Source organism: Alligator mississippiensis, chromosome 3 (genome assembly GCF_030867095.1).
Source record: "Alligator mississippiensis isolate rAllMis1 chromosome 3, rAllMis1, whole genome shotgun sequence".
Classification (NCBI taxonomy): Eukaryota; Metazoa; Chordata; order Crocodylia; family Alligatoridae; genus Alligator; species Alligator mississippiensis.
This window is the reverse complement of record NC_081826.1, coordinates 198,492,774-198,509,407: the sequence shown is the minus strand read 5'-3', so window position 1 is coordinate 198,509,407 and position 16,634 is coordinate 198,492,774. Positions and strand designations below refer to the sequence as shown.

At 40.5% G+C, this 16,634-nt stretch overlaps 1 protein-coding gene across 1 annotated transcript in view; it reads right to left on the bottom strand.

The window, feature by feature from the left end:
• Positions 1–1,143: 1,143 nt before the first annotated feature.
• Positions 1,144–16,634, bottom strand: part of PCSK5 (proprotein convertase subtilisin/kexin type 5) — a 374,668-nt gene continuing 359,177 nt past the window's right edge. Inside the window, exons 30-37 of the mRNA XM_006272449.4 lie at positions 15,592–15,809; positions 14,160–14,396; positions 13,337–13,567; positions 10,194–10,371; positions 8,356–8,573; positions 6,099–6,199; positions 3,137–3,323; positions 1,144–2,714 (exon numbers count right to left, since the gene is read on the bottom strand). Of these exons, the coding sequence (XP_006272511.1) occupies positions 2,302–2,714; positions 3,137–3,323; positions 6,099–6,199; positions 8,356–8,573; positions 10,194–10,371; positions 13,337–13,567; positions 14,160–14,396; positions 15,592–15,809 (1,783 nt within the window). The 3' untranslated portion in view covers positions 1,144–2,301. The remainder of the gene's footprint in view (positions 2,715–3,136; positions 3,324–6,098; positions 6,200–8,355; positions 8,574–10,193; positions 10,372–13,336; positions 13,568–14,159; positions 14,397–15,591; positions 15,810–16,634) is intronic.

Below are 16,634 nucleotides of genomic sequence, written 5' to 3'. Positions count from 1 at the left end.
TTGTGGCAAATTTTGCTATTCATTATTAAACCAAATGCTCGAACGACTGTATTTTAATTTGTTAATGCTGCTGTGGTACCCTACAGGGATTTGTAGTTCATTTCCCATTCTCTCTTCTGGGGTGGCAGCAAGAGCAGAAGTGATCATGTGAACATCACAATGCTCAAAAAGGAAAGAGGATGCCGTATCGTGGGGAATGTAGTTAGACCAGGAAGCCATGTGTGGAGGGGGAAAAGGGAACTTGAGGTATGTGAATTTGGTTCCTACGATAGCATGTATAATTCAAAATAATTTCTCAAATTTCTGCCAAAAATTTAAGTTTTCCAGGGGGATATAAAAGAAATATTTTCAGCCATGTCTACTATTGCAAAACCTCAGAAGTGGGTTAAGAAAAAGAAAGTGTGCTGGAGCAGTGGTGCGCAGCCTTTTAGTCCCATGTGTTGGATGAGTGGTGGGGGCCCAACCATGGATCAGATTCCACATGTGGGGTTTGGTCTGTGGACTGGATCCAGCGTGGGGTCAGCATGCAGGTTCAGTCTCCAGATGTGACCCAGAGTGCTGGCCTGCCCCCATGCACCAGATCCAGCTGCATGTCAGCTTGACCTTGCGCTCTAGCCCATGCTCCTGCATGATCTAACACACAGGGCCATATCATCCGGGCCACATTATCTCAGGTGTGCAGCAGAATAGCAGTGTGGCCAGATGCCCAGGGCAAAGGGCAGCAGCAACTTCTGGTTGCCACTGCTGTCTGCCAGCAGTAACTGGACTTTTTTGTGACCTTACTCCTCATGTCAGAGCCTGGAATAGTTGTCCCAGTTGTTGTGCCCTACTTACGCCACTGTGGTGTTGTTTTGAATTCCACACCCTGCTCCCAACACTGTTGATATATTTTATATTAAACAGTCCTTAGGTTTAGGACAGGAACCCATAAACTCCCAGGTGGGCACTTCAATCACTACTCTAGATAAATAGGTACCAAACACATAGTTCTGGATTCCACTCCAGGGACCAAGTCCCTAAGAATTTGGCATTGTGGCGCCTAAGTTTTTTATTTTACGTGGCTGTAATTGATTTGCCCAAGGTTAGACAGACCATGCTCTTAACCATAAGACCACATTCCTAGTAAATACAACATTCTTGGCATGTTTTTGTACAAAGTTTCAGTTTATTCTTCCACAATAAAGGATCCAGATTTAGCATCTTCTCTTGTAGAACAATGTTATGTTTTTGTACTAATAACAAAATCACACTATTGCATTCTTTTGCTTTAACTGACAGTTCTCAGTGCTGCATTGATTATGCCTTTTCCTATATTGTGAGCATCCAAAGTCATTTGTGATAGATATGAAAGGTAAGATGAGTAAATCCTTTGCATTTATGTCTGGTTTGTGTCAATACTCTGTAGTTTCTCAAGGTTTTTAGAGACAGAGACTCCAAATGTACTTATTTATGGGCTAAACATTCTTGTTCACTAAGTCCAAAAATAACCGAATAATTAAATGTTTCTTAAAATATATCGCTAAATCAAAATTAATTCGTATTTAATATTAGATACATTATATCATATATATTATGTTTTATATAAGCTAATGATATAATATATTCAACTTGGAATGTGTTCTCAATGACCTCAAATTTTATCTAAAACTGAATGTGATAGATAAACTCTTCCTGTGGAAATACACTTCAAGGTTATCAGAAGAAATGTGTCAGACTTAGGGAAATATTAGTACTTTGGATAATACCAAGTAAGAAAAACAGAGTAAAATGAATGAAACTACATATCATATTTTGAAATACAGTACAAACTATAATCACAAAGCAGTAAACAATAAAGTGGTATCCTATCCTAGTGACATATATTATGGAGATAAATATGTCAGTCTTCTTTACATGAATACATTTTCACGGGTATTGGCAAGACACTCAAAAGGTGTGTGTGTCTGTATTATCTACATATGTGTATCCACAAACATATTGGAAAAGGATTTATTTCCACACAGGAGTGTACAGAAAAATAATCTTATAGCCAGAGCAGTTTCTTGAATACTGCTAATTGAAAGATCCATCAAAGATTTTTGCAAAGTATGAGAGAAAAGAAAGTAACTAGAAACAATTCTGCTTTTACAGGATGTAGAGCTAAAATGTATCCCATTTTAGTAGCATTATGATGAACATAAATTTCAGCTTCACTGTACTAAGAAATAACAAAATATTTATGACCCCTATAACTTAACTAAATTGATTTCATTTCATAGGCAAGGCAACAAAGAGGAAAACAATACATACATTAATAAAAAGTTATCTAAAGGAATAACTTTCATCATCATATTCCAGTTCATCTTCTTCATCATCCTCCAAAAGTCCATATTTAAATTTACGATAGACTGTGCCATCTTGGCCCATATATACAATATCATCATCATCGTCCTCTTCATCTTGATCATCCCGGTCTTGAAACTCAATCACTCGATCCTCCTGATAGCTAGTGTTCTCATAGTGGTTGCTTTTGTAAGAAGGCAAAGTTTTTGTATGATTTGTCAACTTCTCGTACCCACCTTTGTTGACTGGCTGTGGTTTAGCTTGTGACCTTCTCCAAATGAATGCAATGGCTCCAATGATGAGGATCAGCAAAATGGAGGTAATAACAAACAAAGCAGTTTTCTTTTTATTTTCAGTTGGTAGATTCAAACTGGTCTGTAATACACACTCGTCTGCAAGTTAAAGATAACCAAAAGTTATAAATATATGAAGTATTCAATCATTGACTTATTCTAAGGCAATGCTTATCCATTCTGTCTAGTAGACTATTTAAACCCACTAATATTTTTAAATATGGAGGGATAAATTCATTGTGGGTATAAAGCATTTTGATTAATCTGAAGTGTGATTTATCTCAAATAAACCAGGGACTCTAAGTTTAAAATGATGATTACTGGGGTATTGTACTGGAGCTAAGTGTGAAAGGAGGATATTTCTCTCTCTTAAAGTCATGTCAGTGTGTAGAGAATCTATACTGCTGACATGCATTTGACATATATTATGTATGGAACCCAGTACAGAATCTGCAGCTCACAAATATCCAATCGACATCAAGCTCATCAAACATCAGTATTGCTTTACACTTCAGTCTTACCTTGTATTTCACTGCAGTCACAGCAGTCCTGGTCTTTTGCCAGGTCAGAACTACCACAGCACTCCACACACTGGCTCTCATCTAGGTAGAGCCTCGTGTTAGCTGGGCAAACAGTGCAATTGTATGGGCCAGGTCCCTTACACTCGATGCAGCTGTCATGACAGTCGTCACATTTCAGTGGGTCTCCCTTGAGATACAGAACAAAAGCAGAACATGTTTCCTTCTTTTTCTATTTCACGATGGAGCTGGCAGTACTGCACTGTTACAATCTAAGGGCTAGATTCTGGTCAGACCTAAGTGTGTGACCTGCATATATCTAAAGCTTTATTGGAAAAAGTTACCACAGTAAAACCTTCAATAATTTTAAAATTGCACGTTCCTTCCTGAAACCTAGTCAATCTATTTCCTTGCTGATTAGCTGATTTATGGCATGCATGCTCCATCCATTGCCTTGGGCTCCTTTGGCTGGTTTGAGAACTACTGGAGAAAAGGAATATTATGGAGGTAACATCGAATCACAGAAAATCAGGTTTGGAAGGGACCTCAGGAGGTCATCTAACCCAACCCCCTGCTCAAAGCAGGACCATCCCCAACTAGATCATTCCAGCCAGGGCTTTTTCAAGCCGGGCCTTAAAAACCTCCAAGGATGGAGATTCTACCACCTCTCTGGATAACCTGGTCCAGTGCTTCACCGCCTTCCTAGTGAGAGAGTTTTTCCTAATATCCATCTTAAACCTCCCTTGCTGCAACCTGAGACCATTGCTCCTTGTTCTGTCATCTGCCACCACTGAGAACATTCTCGCTCCATCCTCTTTGGAACCATTCTTCAGGTTGTTGAAGGCTGCTACCAAATCCCCTCTCAGTCTCCTCTTCTGCAGACTAAATAAGCCCAGTTCCCTCAGCCTCTCCTCATAAGTCATGCCCAGCTCCCAAACCATTTTTGTTCCACTGGACTCTCCCCAACTTGTCCACATCCTTTCGATGGTGGGGGGATGGGGGCACCCAAAACTGGACACAGTACTCCAGATGCCACCTCATCAAGTGCAGAATAGAGCAGAATAATTATAGAATAAGATCTGCTGCCAATGCTCCTACTAATGCAGCCCAGTATGCTGTTAGCCTTCTTGGCAACAAGGGCACTCTGCTGACTTATTTATTATCCACTGTAACCCCCAGGTCCTTTTCTGCAGAGCTGCTGCCCAGACAGTCAGCCCCCTGGCTGCATGGGATTCTTCTGTCCTAAGTGCAGAACTTTGAACTTGTCCTTGTTGAACCTCATGACATTTCTTTTGGCCCACTCCTCCAATTTGTCTAGGTCCCTCTGAATCCTAGCCCTACCCTCCAGTGTATCTACTACATACTTGGTTACATCTCTTATCTCTGGCTAACTCATGTGGGCTCAGATTCTAGGAAGTGCTGAACAGTTCATGGCAATTCAAGTTATTACTTAGCACCACAAAAGAGGTACTCAGTGGGTACAGCTATACCAGACGTTTACTGTGGAGTTGCCTAATTAACTCTGAAGTAAAGTGTCACTGTCTACACATGCAGCACTATTAGGCCAGAGTAAACTAATTAACTCCTCTGTAGGATAGTATTGTTTGACACAAGTACTATCCTATGGTGGAGTTATTTACTCCAGTGCAACACATGTGTAGACGGTGACCGGGGCTGGCTGGGGCATGAGGGTGTTACAATGTGGGGCTGCCTGCTGGCTAGCCCCGCACTGTAGCATCCTTGTGCCCAGCCAGCCTCTCTGCAGCACACTGAGCCAGGTTGAAGCAGCCCCAGGCTGACAGGCTGACCCCCCTCACTCCCCTGCCAATTGGGGCTGCACCGCCCCAGCTCAACATGCTGCAATCCTGGGGACATGCATAAACTGTGCTGGAGTTATTGCGTCCCATTAATATCATGTGTAGACATGTCCAGTTACACGTAGATCAGAGTCTGCCACACAGTGACACTGAAATACACTTACAGCTTCTGGCTGGTGGCTTAGCTAGACAATTGCCCATGTCTTGGTCACATACAGCTATAGCTGATACAGACCTTATGGCTAGTGATACTAGTCTGAATCCCTGCCTCCTGTTCCTGACCCCCACTTGGCCCATAGTCTACACATGGTGACCATCTATCTCTTAGTTCTATGTCTTCTGACTGGCCTCCTCCTGATGCCATGATTCCCAGGTCTAGTCTGGACCTTTTCTTTCCTGACCTTGCCTGTTCCTGATCCCCTAGGTCATGGGTTTTCAAACTTTTTTAATAAGTGTACCCCTGGAGACCCTCTTTTTAGTAAGTGTACCCCTCAAGGAAGGGGTGGCAAGTGACCAGACGCAGAGCAGGGGTGTAGCGAGTGGTGGAGCAGTGGCAGCACACTGTCTGTGTAGCTCTGCTCTCACCCTGCCCTGCCCCTGCTCCTTTGAGACAGAGGTGTAGGGTGGTGGCACTCCATCCATGCCTGCCCCTGCGTACTCCCTAGGACCTTTCAAAGTACCCCCAGGGGTACACGTACCCCTGGTTGACAACCCCTGCCCTAGGTTGTGACCCCAAGGGTTGCTCCCAGACCACCTGTATCTTTGTTGTGCTCCTGACACCTGGGATACCTGACCTTGGATCAGTCTACATTACGGGGATGCCCCACAGCCACAAATGTTCAGAGCTCCAGCAGTTGCCAACTACAATTTATGTTAATCTTCACTGAAATGGACAAGAATAGCATGGTTGGTTAGCAGTGCCTAAGGTCCCTGTGACCATATATTTCCAAAGCACTTCTTTTTTTGAATTCTAAGTTCATGGAGTTTTCTCTTTAAATTTGGTTTAGTTCTGAATCAGAATCTAATTTTTAAAATATTTAAAATGTTCTATCAACAAGGAATTCTAAGTGTATATATTTGTAAACATTTTCTAGACTTCAGCATACATAGAATAGGAGACAGAGAAGTTGCTTGTGTACAGATAGTACCTCTTGGACTTTGTATTCTCCTGCAAAACATTCAGAGTAGCAGATTCCACCTGCTAGATGGTAACTCCACACACAAGCTGTGCACCTGAGTGCTCCCTCCCCTACAAGGGAACATAAAACAACAGTTTTGTACTGAACATGGAAAATAATCTGTTTCTTTTAAAGAATGTACTAATCTGACCACATTAATAAGTTTAATCAAGTATTGGAAATGTACATGTCTAATATTAATTGGTTGACCTTCAAAAACTGCTTAAGCCAAGAATTAAGAGACGCTTATGCTCTTAGAATTCTGGTGCACAGAAAATGTTTCCAACATCCAATTTTAAGTTCATGTTCTACTAAAATATTTGTGACTATTGGAGAAGAGGTGCTGGCTGTTAGGATCCTATTAGTGATGAAGATGTTTTGCCATTCAGCATAGTTGCTTCAACCATGTGTACATCACAAAAGTTAAGAAACAAGGTGTGAATCAATGCTAATAAATGAAAGTATGTTAAACCAGGCGTGGAAGCCTGATCCTTTTCTAAGCTACACTGATCTAAGCCTTCCATGTATGTACTGCACGCATTTCCAGGCATGTGCCACCTCTTATTTAAGCTGAGTCAAAAGGCTTGCAGCCATAACTTTATTATGTAGAAGGATCAGCCACTAGATTCACTTGTATCTACTTGCTGTCTTTCTCTCCATACTCTCAGTAGAAAATCTGGCCAGTACAGTAGTATTAATAGCAAAATAAATACAAAATCATTTTGGAAGACAGATTGTGGACTACAACAATAATCTTTTTTGTTCCAAATCCAAGTTGAAATGATTATTGTTGATTATAATAATTTGCGTTTACAATTCCATTTTTAATAGATCTTGAAGGTGACTTTCATTCCAGGAGTCACTTCTAACATTTAAATCTTCTTATCCTATCATTAAATCATCTGTATTATTTGATGCAATCTGTGTAAGGAAACAAATTTGATGTATCTGTATAAAGATATGGCACATTGTGCACTGCAGAGTAGCACCTGGTAGTCATCATTTGATGCCGTTGAGAAAGAATAGGAAACGATATGGGTCCAAGGAAAATATAATGCTCAGTACAAATTTGATTCAGGATAATCTGGGAAAAGAAACTTAATATGTAAGTTTCATAATACATAAACAAGCACTTGGCTGGATGGGGCTATCAATAAAGTACAATGGATGACATCTCAAGGTGAACTTTGAAAGAAACCTGACCATATTTCAAAACAGGGTGTACACCCCTTATTTTTTAAAGGTTCCACTGCTCCTTAGCCTCATGACCTAAACTTTTTGAGGTTTTACTTTGATTCATTTCATTAGCAGTTGATCTACTCTCCCACCCTTTGAGATGTGCTCATTGCTAAAGAGTGAGGGCCAGATTCTAATAGGCTGGCTCACATGCACTGGAATTACTCACAAAGTCTGGTAATACTCACTGGGCATAAAAGGATCAGAATCTAGCTTCTTAGCATCTGATCTTTTGACTGAGGTAGATCAGTATCTAACAGTGCAAGGAACCCACTGATCTGGGGTTGGCAACCTACAGCTACAGGCCCATGGAGCTGGGGCTCTAGTGGCATTTGGTAGCAAGGAGCTTTACCCATGCTATGCTGCAGTTAGGCATAGGAAGAAACAGTAGTGGGGGTGGTAGTTGGGTCCTAGCGCTGGCCCATTTCACACTCAAGGTGGGCCATTTCAGCCCACCACCAGAAAATGTTGCTGACTGCTGCCATTCACTTTAAATGGGCATGCAGTTTCTGGCACTGAGCTTATCTTACAAGAGGATTATTAGTAACCAATGGACTCACTTTCTTTCTATGTGTAAGCCTATCCTAAACATTGCAAAGCTATGTGGAGATACCCAAACTAATTCTAAGCAAAAAGGTAGAGTGGCAGCACAATGTTCTGCATGGGCTAATTTAACCTGCTAAGAAGCTTAGGTAAACTAATTTAGTTTGCTTGGGTCCCGATGACAGTGAAGAAGAGGTGGCAGGCTGAATAAATAACTTGAGCTATAGCTCACATTGAAACTTGTGCTCTTGTGGCTTCATTGCTCTTAGTGCCTGAGGTACCTTTATTGAAACTGGCTCAGGTTTGTCCATATATGCTAAAAGGACACCTCCAAATACAGTGTGGACATAGTTATCGCTAATGATTATGAAACATTATCAAAATCAAGAGCAAGGAGAGGTTATTGTAATGCTCATGTGGTACAGAAGCAAATAGTGTTGAATATTACCATCACATGAACTGCAGGTAGGGTGGCATCTTTCACAGGTGTTCTTATCATGGTCCCCATAATAATATTCAGGGCAAGAGTGGAGACATTCATTCTTGGAATGAAGCAGGAAGAAATAGTCATCACAGGACAGACAGTCTGTGGGCTGAGGTCCCAAACACTCCTTACAGCTTATGTGGCATTTCTGGCACAAGCCAGTAGAGTTACTTCCATAATATCTGAAAGAGATGAAGTAGTGAAGGCTTTACAAATGCCGAGAGTGCTAAAAAAAGAAAAGAAAATACAAACAAAACCAGAGTTCTCTTTTGGGTCTGTTGCAAAAGTTTCATTCCTGATTTCCTTATCTTTGCAAAAGTATAGTCCTCATAGATGTAGCAATGGGTTCCATTTAATGTATGTATGTGCCATGTGGCTTTGGGATTTTACCCTATAAAGCAAGACCTTCTGAACCACTGGGTCAAATTCAGGCACAAAGTCAGTAGAGACTACACTGAGCTGGTTCTCAGGAGATGTGTGAGCTGGTTCTGCTACAGACTTCTAGTGAGATGTTGGACAAGTCACTCATTTATGTAGTGTTTCTGCTGGCCAGCTGGTGATAACAGCACTCTCCTGCCTCCAAGGGTTTCTGTTAGGCTCAATTCTGAGAGTGAAGAAAGCAAAGGTGGAAGGAGGGAATGAAACATGGCTCCCTCTCTGTTCAAGGCAGGAGAGAACTCCTTTTCCTCTCTTTGACTTGAAAAAGCAGTGGTGCCTCTGTTCCTTTGCTTCCTTGGCTAGTGATAATCCTGAATAAATCTGGAGCTAACTTGCTAAAATCCAGGTTCATAATTTTCTTTACTGTGTCACCTTCTGCCTGGGAATTCCCTTAGTATCCATATGAATGGCAGAAGTACTAATACTTTATTTTTACCCTTAAAGACCTGCTTGTGTTACTTATGAGAGAAAGCTAGTGTGAGTTATTCTGTTTTGCCAAAGGGTGATTCACCAGTTCCATTATGTCTGTGTTCAGGCATGTGGGAAAGGAGTAGTGTGGTCATAGCTGTAGATGGAATAGAAAGGTAATTGCCACTATGCAGTGTATAGTCATCACAGGTGTGCAGCTTAGCAAAGGATGTTGAATTGCAGGTGAATATACAGTAAATGAGAAGTGCAGGGAAGCTGGGTATTTTGATGAAGGAAGAACTCAGATGCTGAAATAATTATGCATTGTCACAAAAGGAGATGTGCCTGAAACAAAAGTAGAAGTCCATACCCCAGTTCAGAACTCAGACCAGACTGATTTCAAACTCTGAGACTAAACAGGTTGGTGTTTAGGAAAGCTTCTTTCTAGATTTCTAATTCCAAGTTTTTGGCGTGTGTTATTGCAGAGGGTTTTTTCAGGGGGGAGGGTTGTTCATTTTTTTGTTTAGGCCTACTGGAGATATAGGGGATACCGGGCTCAAGTCTGTTGAAATTTCTGTTTGAAAGACAAAAGTTGCCTTTTCCAAACTCTGGGTCTGGAAGGGTTGTTGCTGCAAGTTAGACTCTGTCTACACTGTACAATATAGTGTAAATCAGCCTGAGCAGAGCTCTGAACTAACAGGGCTATGCTGTTTTTGGTATATGAGATAGCTCTTACTTTGCTATATTTAGTTAGATTAGGCAATATAGGCATACCCATGACATTTTATGGGGTGATCTTATGTATGCCATCTCCAAAGGATGAGTGCTAGAAATCCTTACAGCATATAGTACATTCAGTGTTGGTTCCTCGAAGTACTAGAAAGGTCTATCTAAAAATAGACTTGAATGCTAGATACAAAGATCTCTCTCCAATGTGAAAGGTCCTGGAGGCTTACCCAACTGGGCAGGACTCTACACATCCATTTCCTTGTTTGTACCAGCCTGGTCTGCAGGAAAGGCATTGTGTACTGTGTTTTCCATAGCAAGTCTGACATGTACTGTGGCATGTGAAACATCGTCCTTCATCACTGTCAGCATAATATCCATCAGGACAAGCTTCAACACAGGTTGTATCTATAAAGGAAATAATGCAGAACAAAGCATCACATATGGTATTCTCTTCTGCTCACTAATGCTGCCTAACATACCTCAAGTCCGATTTTATAGAAGAGCAATGTTCAATTACCGTAATCATTTATATTTCTTTTCAGTCTCAGCCCTACAGTTGTCTGTCTTCATTCTTCTGTGATTGTCTGTTTAGATTACAAGCTCTGCCTTGTCTATTTTAATTGCTGTAATATACCAAGTTTATTATACAGAAGAATAAATAATAACAAACAACATCTGTGATTTGTGTCAGTGCATAAAGAGGAAAAAAGAATAGTCAAGAAACTTTATCCCTCCATCTGCAGTACCATTTATGTTTACCTCTCTCTGATTCCAAATACCTAGGTCACTGCTGTATATTTCGTCAAAGCTTTAGGATTTATGGGAATCCGGAGTGTTAATTATATGTTTTCAAAGGGCCTTTACAAATAAGTATAATTTAACAGCTTAGCTGTTGCTTTGCTTGCTGGGAACACATACTTTTCTTTTGCCAAATGTACCAGGCATATCACAGTGTTTCACTGAGATGCTGGTGGATTATCAATAGCATATAATAGAAGCCTGGGACTGAATAATGTGCATCCAACTTCCCAAAGTTAGAGAAAAATGACTATTAAGTGATAGCAATAAGTTCACTTGTTTTGTCACTCAGGTAGTCATATCAGTTTTGCTACAGATACATCAGGGGAATTATTTTTTACATTAATACTATCTCTTTGACATTTTTTTTGCTCCTTTTTATATGATAAATTGTGTGGATACCTCAAACTAATGTTCAAATGAGCAAAATAGTATTGTTCTTTAGCACTAGAGCCAGTCTTGAACCTTAGATTAAAACCTTCCCAAAACCTTAAGGTTCAAAATCTGAACTCATCTGGGATTCCTGATTCCATGTTCAAATTCAGCTCATGGCTGAGATGGGAAGTGAGGGCACTTTTACACATGCTCCATGGGTGGAGTGGGGGGTGGGGGCAGTGCTTTAATTAGAGCATCTCTGAGACCCGCTCACTTAAAGTGCTGCCACATCTCCTGTATCGGCATCCCTGTGCCGATGGGCGCATTTGAACTAAAGCTTGTTCGATGAGCTTTAGTTCAAGTGCCCCACCACCATTTTCAAGCGTGGGAACACTGATCCGAGAGATGCAGGAGGCTGCTGGAGTGTGGCAATTGCCAATTGATTAATCAAGCCTGCTCCAATGTGCTGGAATTTAGTGTGTGAAAGCAGCCTCAGTGCTTGTGTATAGGTGCCCTGAGATCTGAGCCTGAATTGATTATTGGGATCTGAAGCTTTAGTCAGTGTTCATCTCTATTGCCATGTACTCATGATGTGCTGTAATGCAGTAGACAGGTAACTATAGGAGAAAGAAGAAAATTGGGATTTTTCTGCAAAATATGTTTAATTATTTATTTTTGCCCTGAAGCTAATTTAGTGGGGAGGGAATCAGGATTTGGTCCTAGAAAAATGTCTCTAGTTCTCTACAATAGTTGTTTTCCAGTGGAAGAAATTTTGCTCTTGATTAAATTGATAAATATTCAATTTTGTTTTCTTTTTCTGAGAAAATATGCATGAAAGACTAAATCTTGGTGGCATTTCACACTTTGTACTCAGCTGTTTCTGGCACTTAGGAATCACTCCAGTACATGGCTGGAGAGTCTTGCTTGTGCATATAGGCCCATATTGCTTGTCAGATTTGGGATCAGGAGGGAATTTTCTTCCTGAGTCAGGTCAGAGTGACAAAGACTGTATAGAGTTTTTCTTCCTCTGTAGTTCAGAATGTAGTCACAGTCCTAGGATCATCTGAGCTAAGTTAACAAATTCCTTACCATTACAGTGGCAATGAACTGATAGTGCCCTTATCTCATCTATTTCTTCCCTATTTCCTCAACTACTTTTTACCCGTGATGTAGGACAGGGCTTTTCTCCACCCCTTAGTGTATTTTGTAACTGTAATATAAGAGAGGTCTCAGAGCATGTGTCTTTTTTTACTCTTTTGGATAAATGGTTGCCAGAGAACATAGGGGTCTGGATTCAATTAATTAAACCATTAAATTGAATGGATCAAACCATTGGATTTGGGGGTGGCAGGGGAGAAGCAAAGTATTCTGGGATGCTGGGGGACTGTGAGTTAACTTGAATCTGGAGGGCCTCTGGGACAGAAGTTCAATAAAGGGATATAACCCTAAAGCAGTTAAGCTTGATATTACATCCATCCACTAGTAAACTTACATCCATCTTAAACTAGTTTTGGATGTTTTGAAAGTGGCTTATATGCACTGAACTTTTGTTGTGTTACAGATTTGAACTGGTTTCTGATCACTTATACCTGTTTATGTGTAATTTCTTTCTGTAGCCAGGAAGGCCAATCTTTGTATTCATTGCTTCAAAGATGAGATCGCTTGAGTTAAGGCACTGAGTAAAATCCCCTTGGAGAGAAAGTATAGCTTTTCACTGTTCTGTAATCCATTAAAGACACAATGATCCAAGGACAGCTTTTCAGCATCTGTTTTTAATTGTGTCTGCATAATTTGTGAGTGCATCTCTTTTGTGCATGAGAGCCTCCCAACACATTGGAATGACCCAGCATTTTAATATCCATGTAAACTTTATATGTACAAAATAAATGTGCTTCCAATAGTCTCTTGGTTCATTGAGGGGCCAACTACCTCATGGAAGCCAACATGTATCATGGAGTGAGAATGTGCACACTGCAGTTGCTATGGAGAAGCAGACATGCTGTAAATCCCCACCTCTCTTTACCTCATAGCAACTTGCCCATAGCCATGAAGTCTAATATCACTGACATTTAATGAACAGAAGGGGTTTTTTTTAGAGTCAGATGAACCATTTTCAACAGTGGTCTCCATATGTCACACTCATCTTCTTGCAAAAATAAGATGAAATCAAGTCTGGATGCTGGAGCAAGATACTCACTGAGAAGATGTTGATTTTTGGAGCAGCTGAGACACAGGTCTTCAGTAGGGCCTATACAGCGAAAGCATTTCTCATGGCAAGGTTTGCAGGTGTGAGTCTTCTGATCCTGGTACTCAGTAAGAGAGCAGAACGTAGATGCCATGCAGTAACCCTGCCTGTTCATCACCAAGCCCTCCCTACAGGTCAAGCAATCAGTAGAAGAGGAGCAGGTCTGGCAGGTCCTATTGCACTCTGAAATACACAAACATGGGTATTTTACCACTTCTTTTCCATTTTGGATTTTCTGAAGCAGACTTAATTTTTCAAGTAGCCATCAGAGTCCTAGAGGCATATTCTGAAGTAGGAATACAGGAGAAAAGTGTGTGTGTGTGTGTGTGTGTGTGTGCGCGCGCGCGTGCCTGCGTGCATGCATGTGCATATGCTTGTTTCAATATTACTTTCTATCTTCTTTTTACAGCCAACACCATTTGGGTTTTTTTCCCCTTTAACAACCATAGCATCTTTGAACAGAGATTTTTTCCTGACTATTTGCAAATAATTCAGAACACAATATATATTATTGTTCTAATTATTATTATTCCATTATTCATTACTTTATACTCATCAGTAATATGTTTCATTTTCAGTCATGTTGTCCATTCATTTTGTTCTCTTAGCTCACTCTGGACTTCCTTATAAACTTTTTTTTTTGTCTTGTCTAAATCATGTTATGTCTTTGCCAAATTTTGCTGTCTTCCAATCATCAATAAATACATTTCACTGTACCTAAAAATCACTTTTGTTACTATTCAACCAGTCTCCATATTCCTTTGAAAAAAAGTACCTTGACAATCTTCGGTTTCTTCTTCATAGTAAGTCCCGTCCGGACATTCTTTAAAACATCCACCATTATACTGAACAAAGGAACTGATTGCGCACTCAGTACAGTCATCAGAATCAGGCCCATCACATTCTTTGCAGTCCTCATTGCAGGAAAAGCACCTGTTAGATTCAGCATAAAAGCCAGAGGGGCAGTCCTGCAGACACCTCCCATTGTGCAGGAAAAACTGGTCTATGCATGCTACAGAAAACAAGAAGGAAATGGATAAATAAAAGAGAAACTTATTTTCTTCTACTGATTAGAGCAACAAAACTTGCATACAACACCTGCTGTATTACATTTGGTGGTGGACAAACTGACTCAGAAAAAATAAGACTACCCCTGAATACATGGTGAAATATAGGCTGCACCCCAACTGAGACTTTACCTAGAGAACCTTCTACTCAATAATGCCAAATTACATCTGGATTCTAAACTTCTTAAAAGTCAGGAAGAGCCAAATCTGAAATTCTGTTAAGTTCATGATTAAAATCTGTCTGGAATTCTTAGATGCAGTTCTGAAGTTCCCTGGAGCCTGGTGGATGGCATTAGGATGTGGAATAATGGGATCAGCTCTGTTTTATTATTGAGTTTGTTTAAATGGCTTTTGTTCATTATCTTGTATTTCTATTACTCTTATATTTCCAAACTGTTTGGTATTATCTTGACCTTCAGACAAATATTCACATATTTGGGTGTGTAGCCATATTGAACAGACTCCACAAGCCTTTTGTGATTCATTTCCTACTAATTATATTAATACTCAAAGGACCTGATTCTCCACTATTCACCTTGGCTACATCTACACATGTGCTTTAATGTGCAGTAAACTATTTTACTGTGCATTAATGTGTTGCATAAAAAAATGACAGTGTAATCACTAATGTGCAGTAAAAGTCTACTACACATTGGGTGTTACTAAAAAAGCATGCAAGTAGTGCAGCATAATGTACATAAATTTAGTGCCTCACATTGGAGGTACTAAATTTAATGAGCATTAAAAAGATTAATACACATGTAAATGTGCCCCTTGTGTAGTCATTTGCACCCAAATGGTAGCATTTTACATTCACCTTGCCCAGATGTAAATGTCTACAGTGGAAAATCAGAAACATGCTAAATTAAGAATGGAATTAAATCTGGGAGTAAGAATGGAATAGAAACAGGAACAGTGGACAAGTATCTTGCCTATATCTAGCAGGGTAAAATTCCTATCTCATGGTAAAGTGCATAGTAGCACCATCTCAACTGCTCAACAGTGATACTGAAGTCACTCTTCCCATTCTTGTTAACTATAAAGGAATCATCGCTTTGAACAAATCTTTGTTTGACAGCCTATGTGTTCACAAAAGCCTTGGATGAGGAAATAAATGCTATTTGTCATTCCTGGTCGTACCTTTGCAGGTATGTTCATGAATGCATTCCTGACACATCTCAGGGCAGTGTTTACAGGTCCCATCAGTGGCAAAGTGCTTCTCAGAACAGGAAGGTTTACAGTCCCAGTGCTCCAAGAGCAAGGGACTCTCACAGGACAAACATTTTGTAGCATTCCCCATGCATGTCTTGCAGGGTTTGATGCACTTGTTGCAAGTATCAGCTTCAGCAAAATGCCCCCTAGAGAGTCAGGAAAAAGAAAGGATATTGTAGGACAGATGATATTTCTGGGACAGAAATGGCAGGGATAAAAATGCATTTATTAAGAGCTTCACAATAGACACGTTTCACATAGAGCTGAATTATACCATATTTTAAATACAAAACAACATATCTTGTCCCCTAGCTCACATCCCACCTCCTTCTAGAATCGTTGAAGTTGCCTGCATCTAGAAGGCCTGCATGATATTAGAGGGGTGTTCTTTCTTCTGTGCATCAAGTTGTACCACAGCCCTGCTCCTCACTCCCTGGCCTCTTCCAGGTAAGAGAGGCATGGAGTAAGGGAGAAGAAATCCACTGTCTATAAGACTTCCTTATTTGACATTCAGCATTGACAGTCAGGAGGAGAACATGAGATATTGCTCTGAGAGCAATAAGAGGAGGAAAACAAAGAGACAGTCTTTAGTAGCAGAAGGGACAGGAAACAGGGAGGAAGAAACTTTGTCCTAGCATTAGGATGAGTGGGAAGGAGGAAGAGAAAAGTGAGACTTTCCTCATCCCAACCCAATGCCAGGAAAGGTGACAGGTTCCAGCAGTTGGGAAAGGCACAACAGTAAAACTCAACAGAGATGTCAGGGTGCAAGGGAGGAAGAAAAAGACAGGGATAGAAAAGAGTTGCTCCCCTCAACAAAAAGTGTCATTCAAGGACCTTGGCAGTGCTACCACATTTTCAATTTGTACAAGGTGCCACACTCATCTGTGATATGCAAGATGTGAGCAACAGAAGACAAGTTCTTTTGTCAGGCATCTATAACGCTCTAACCAGACTCCTCTATATTTTACAAT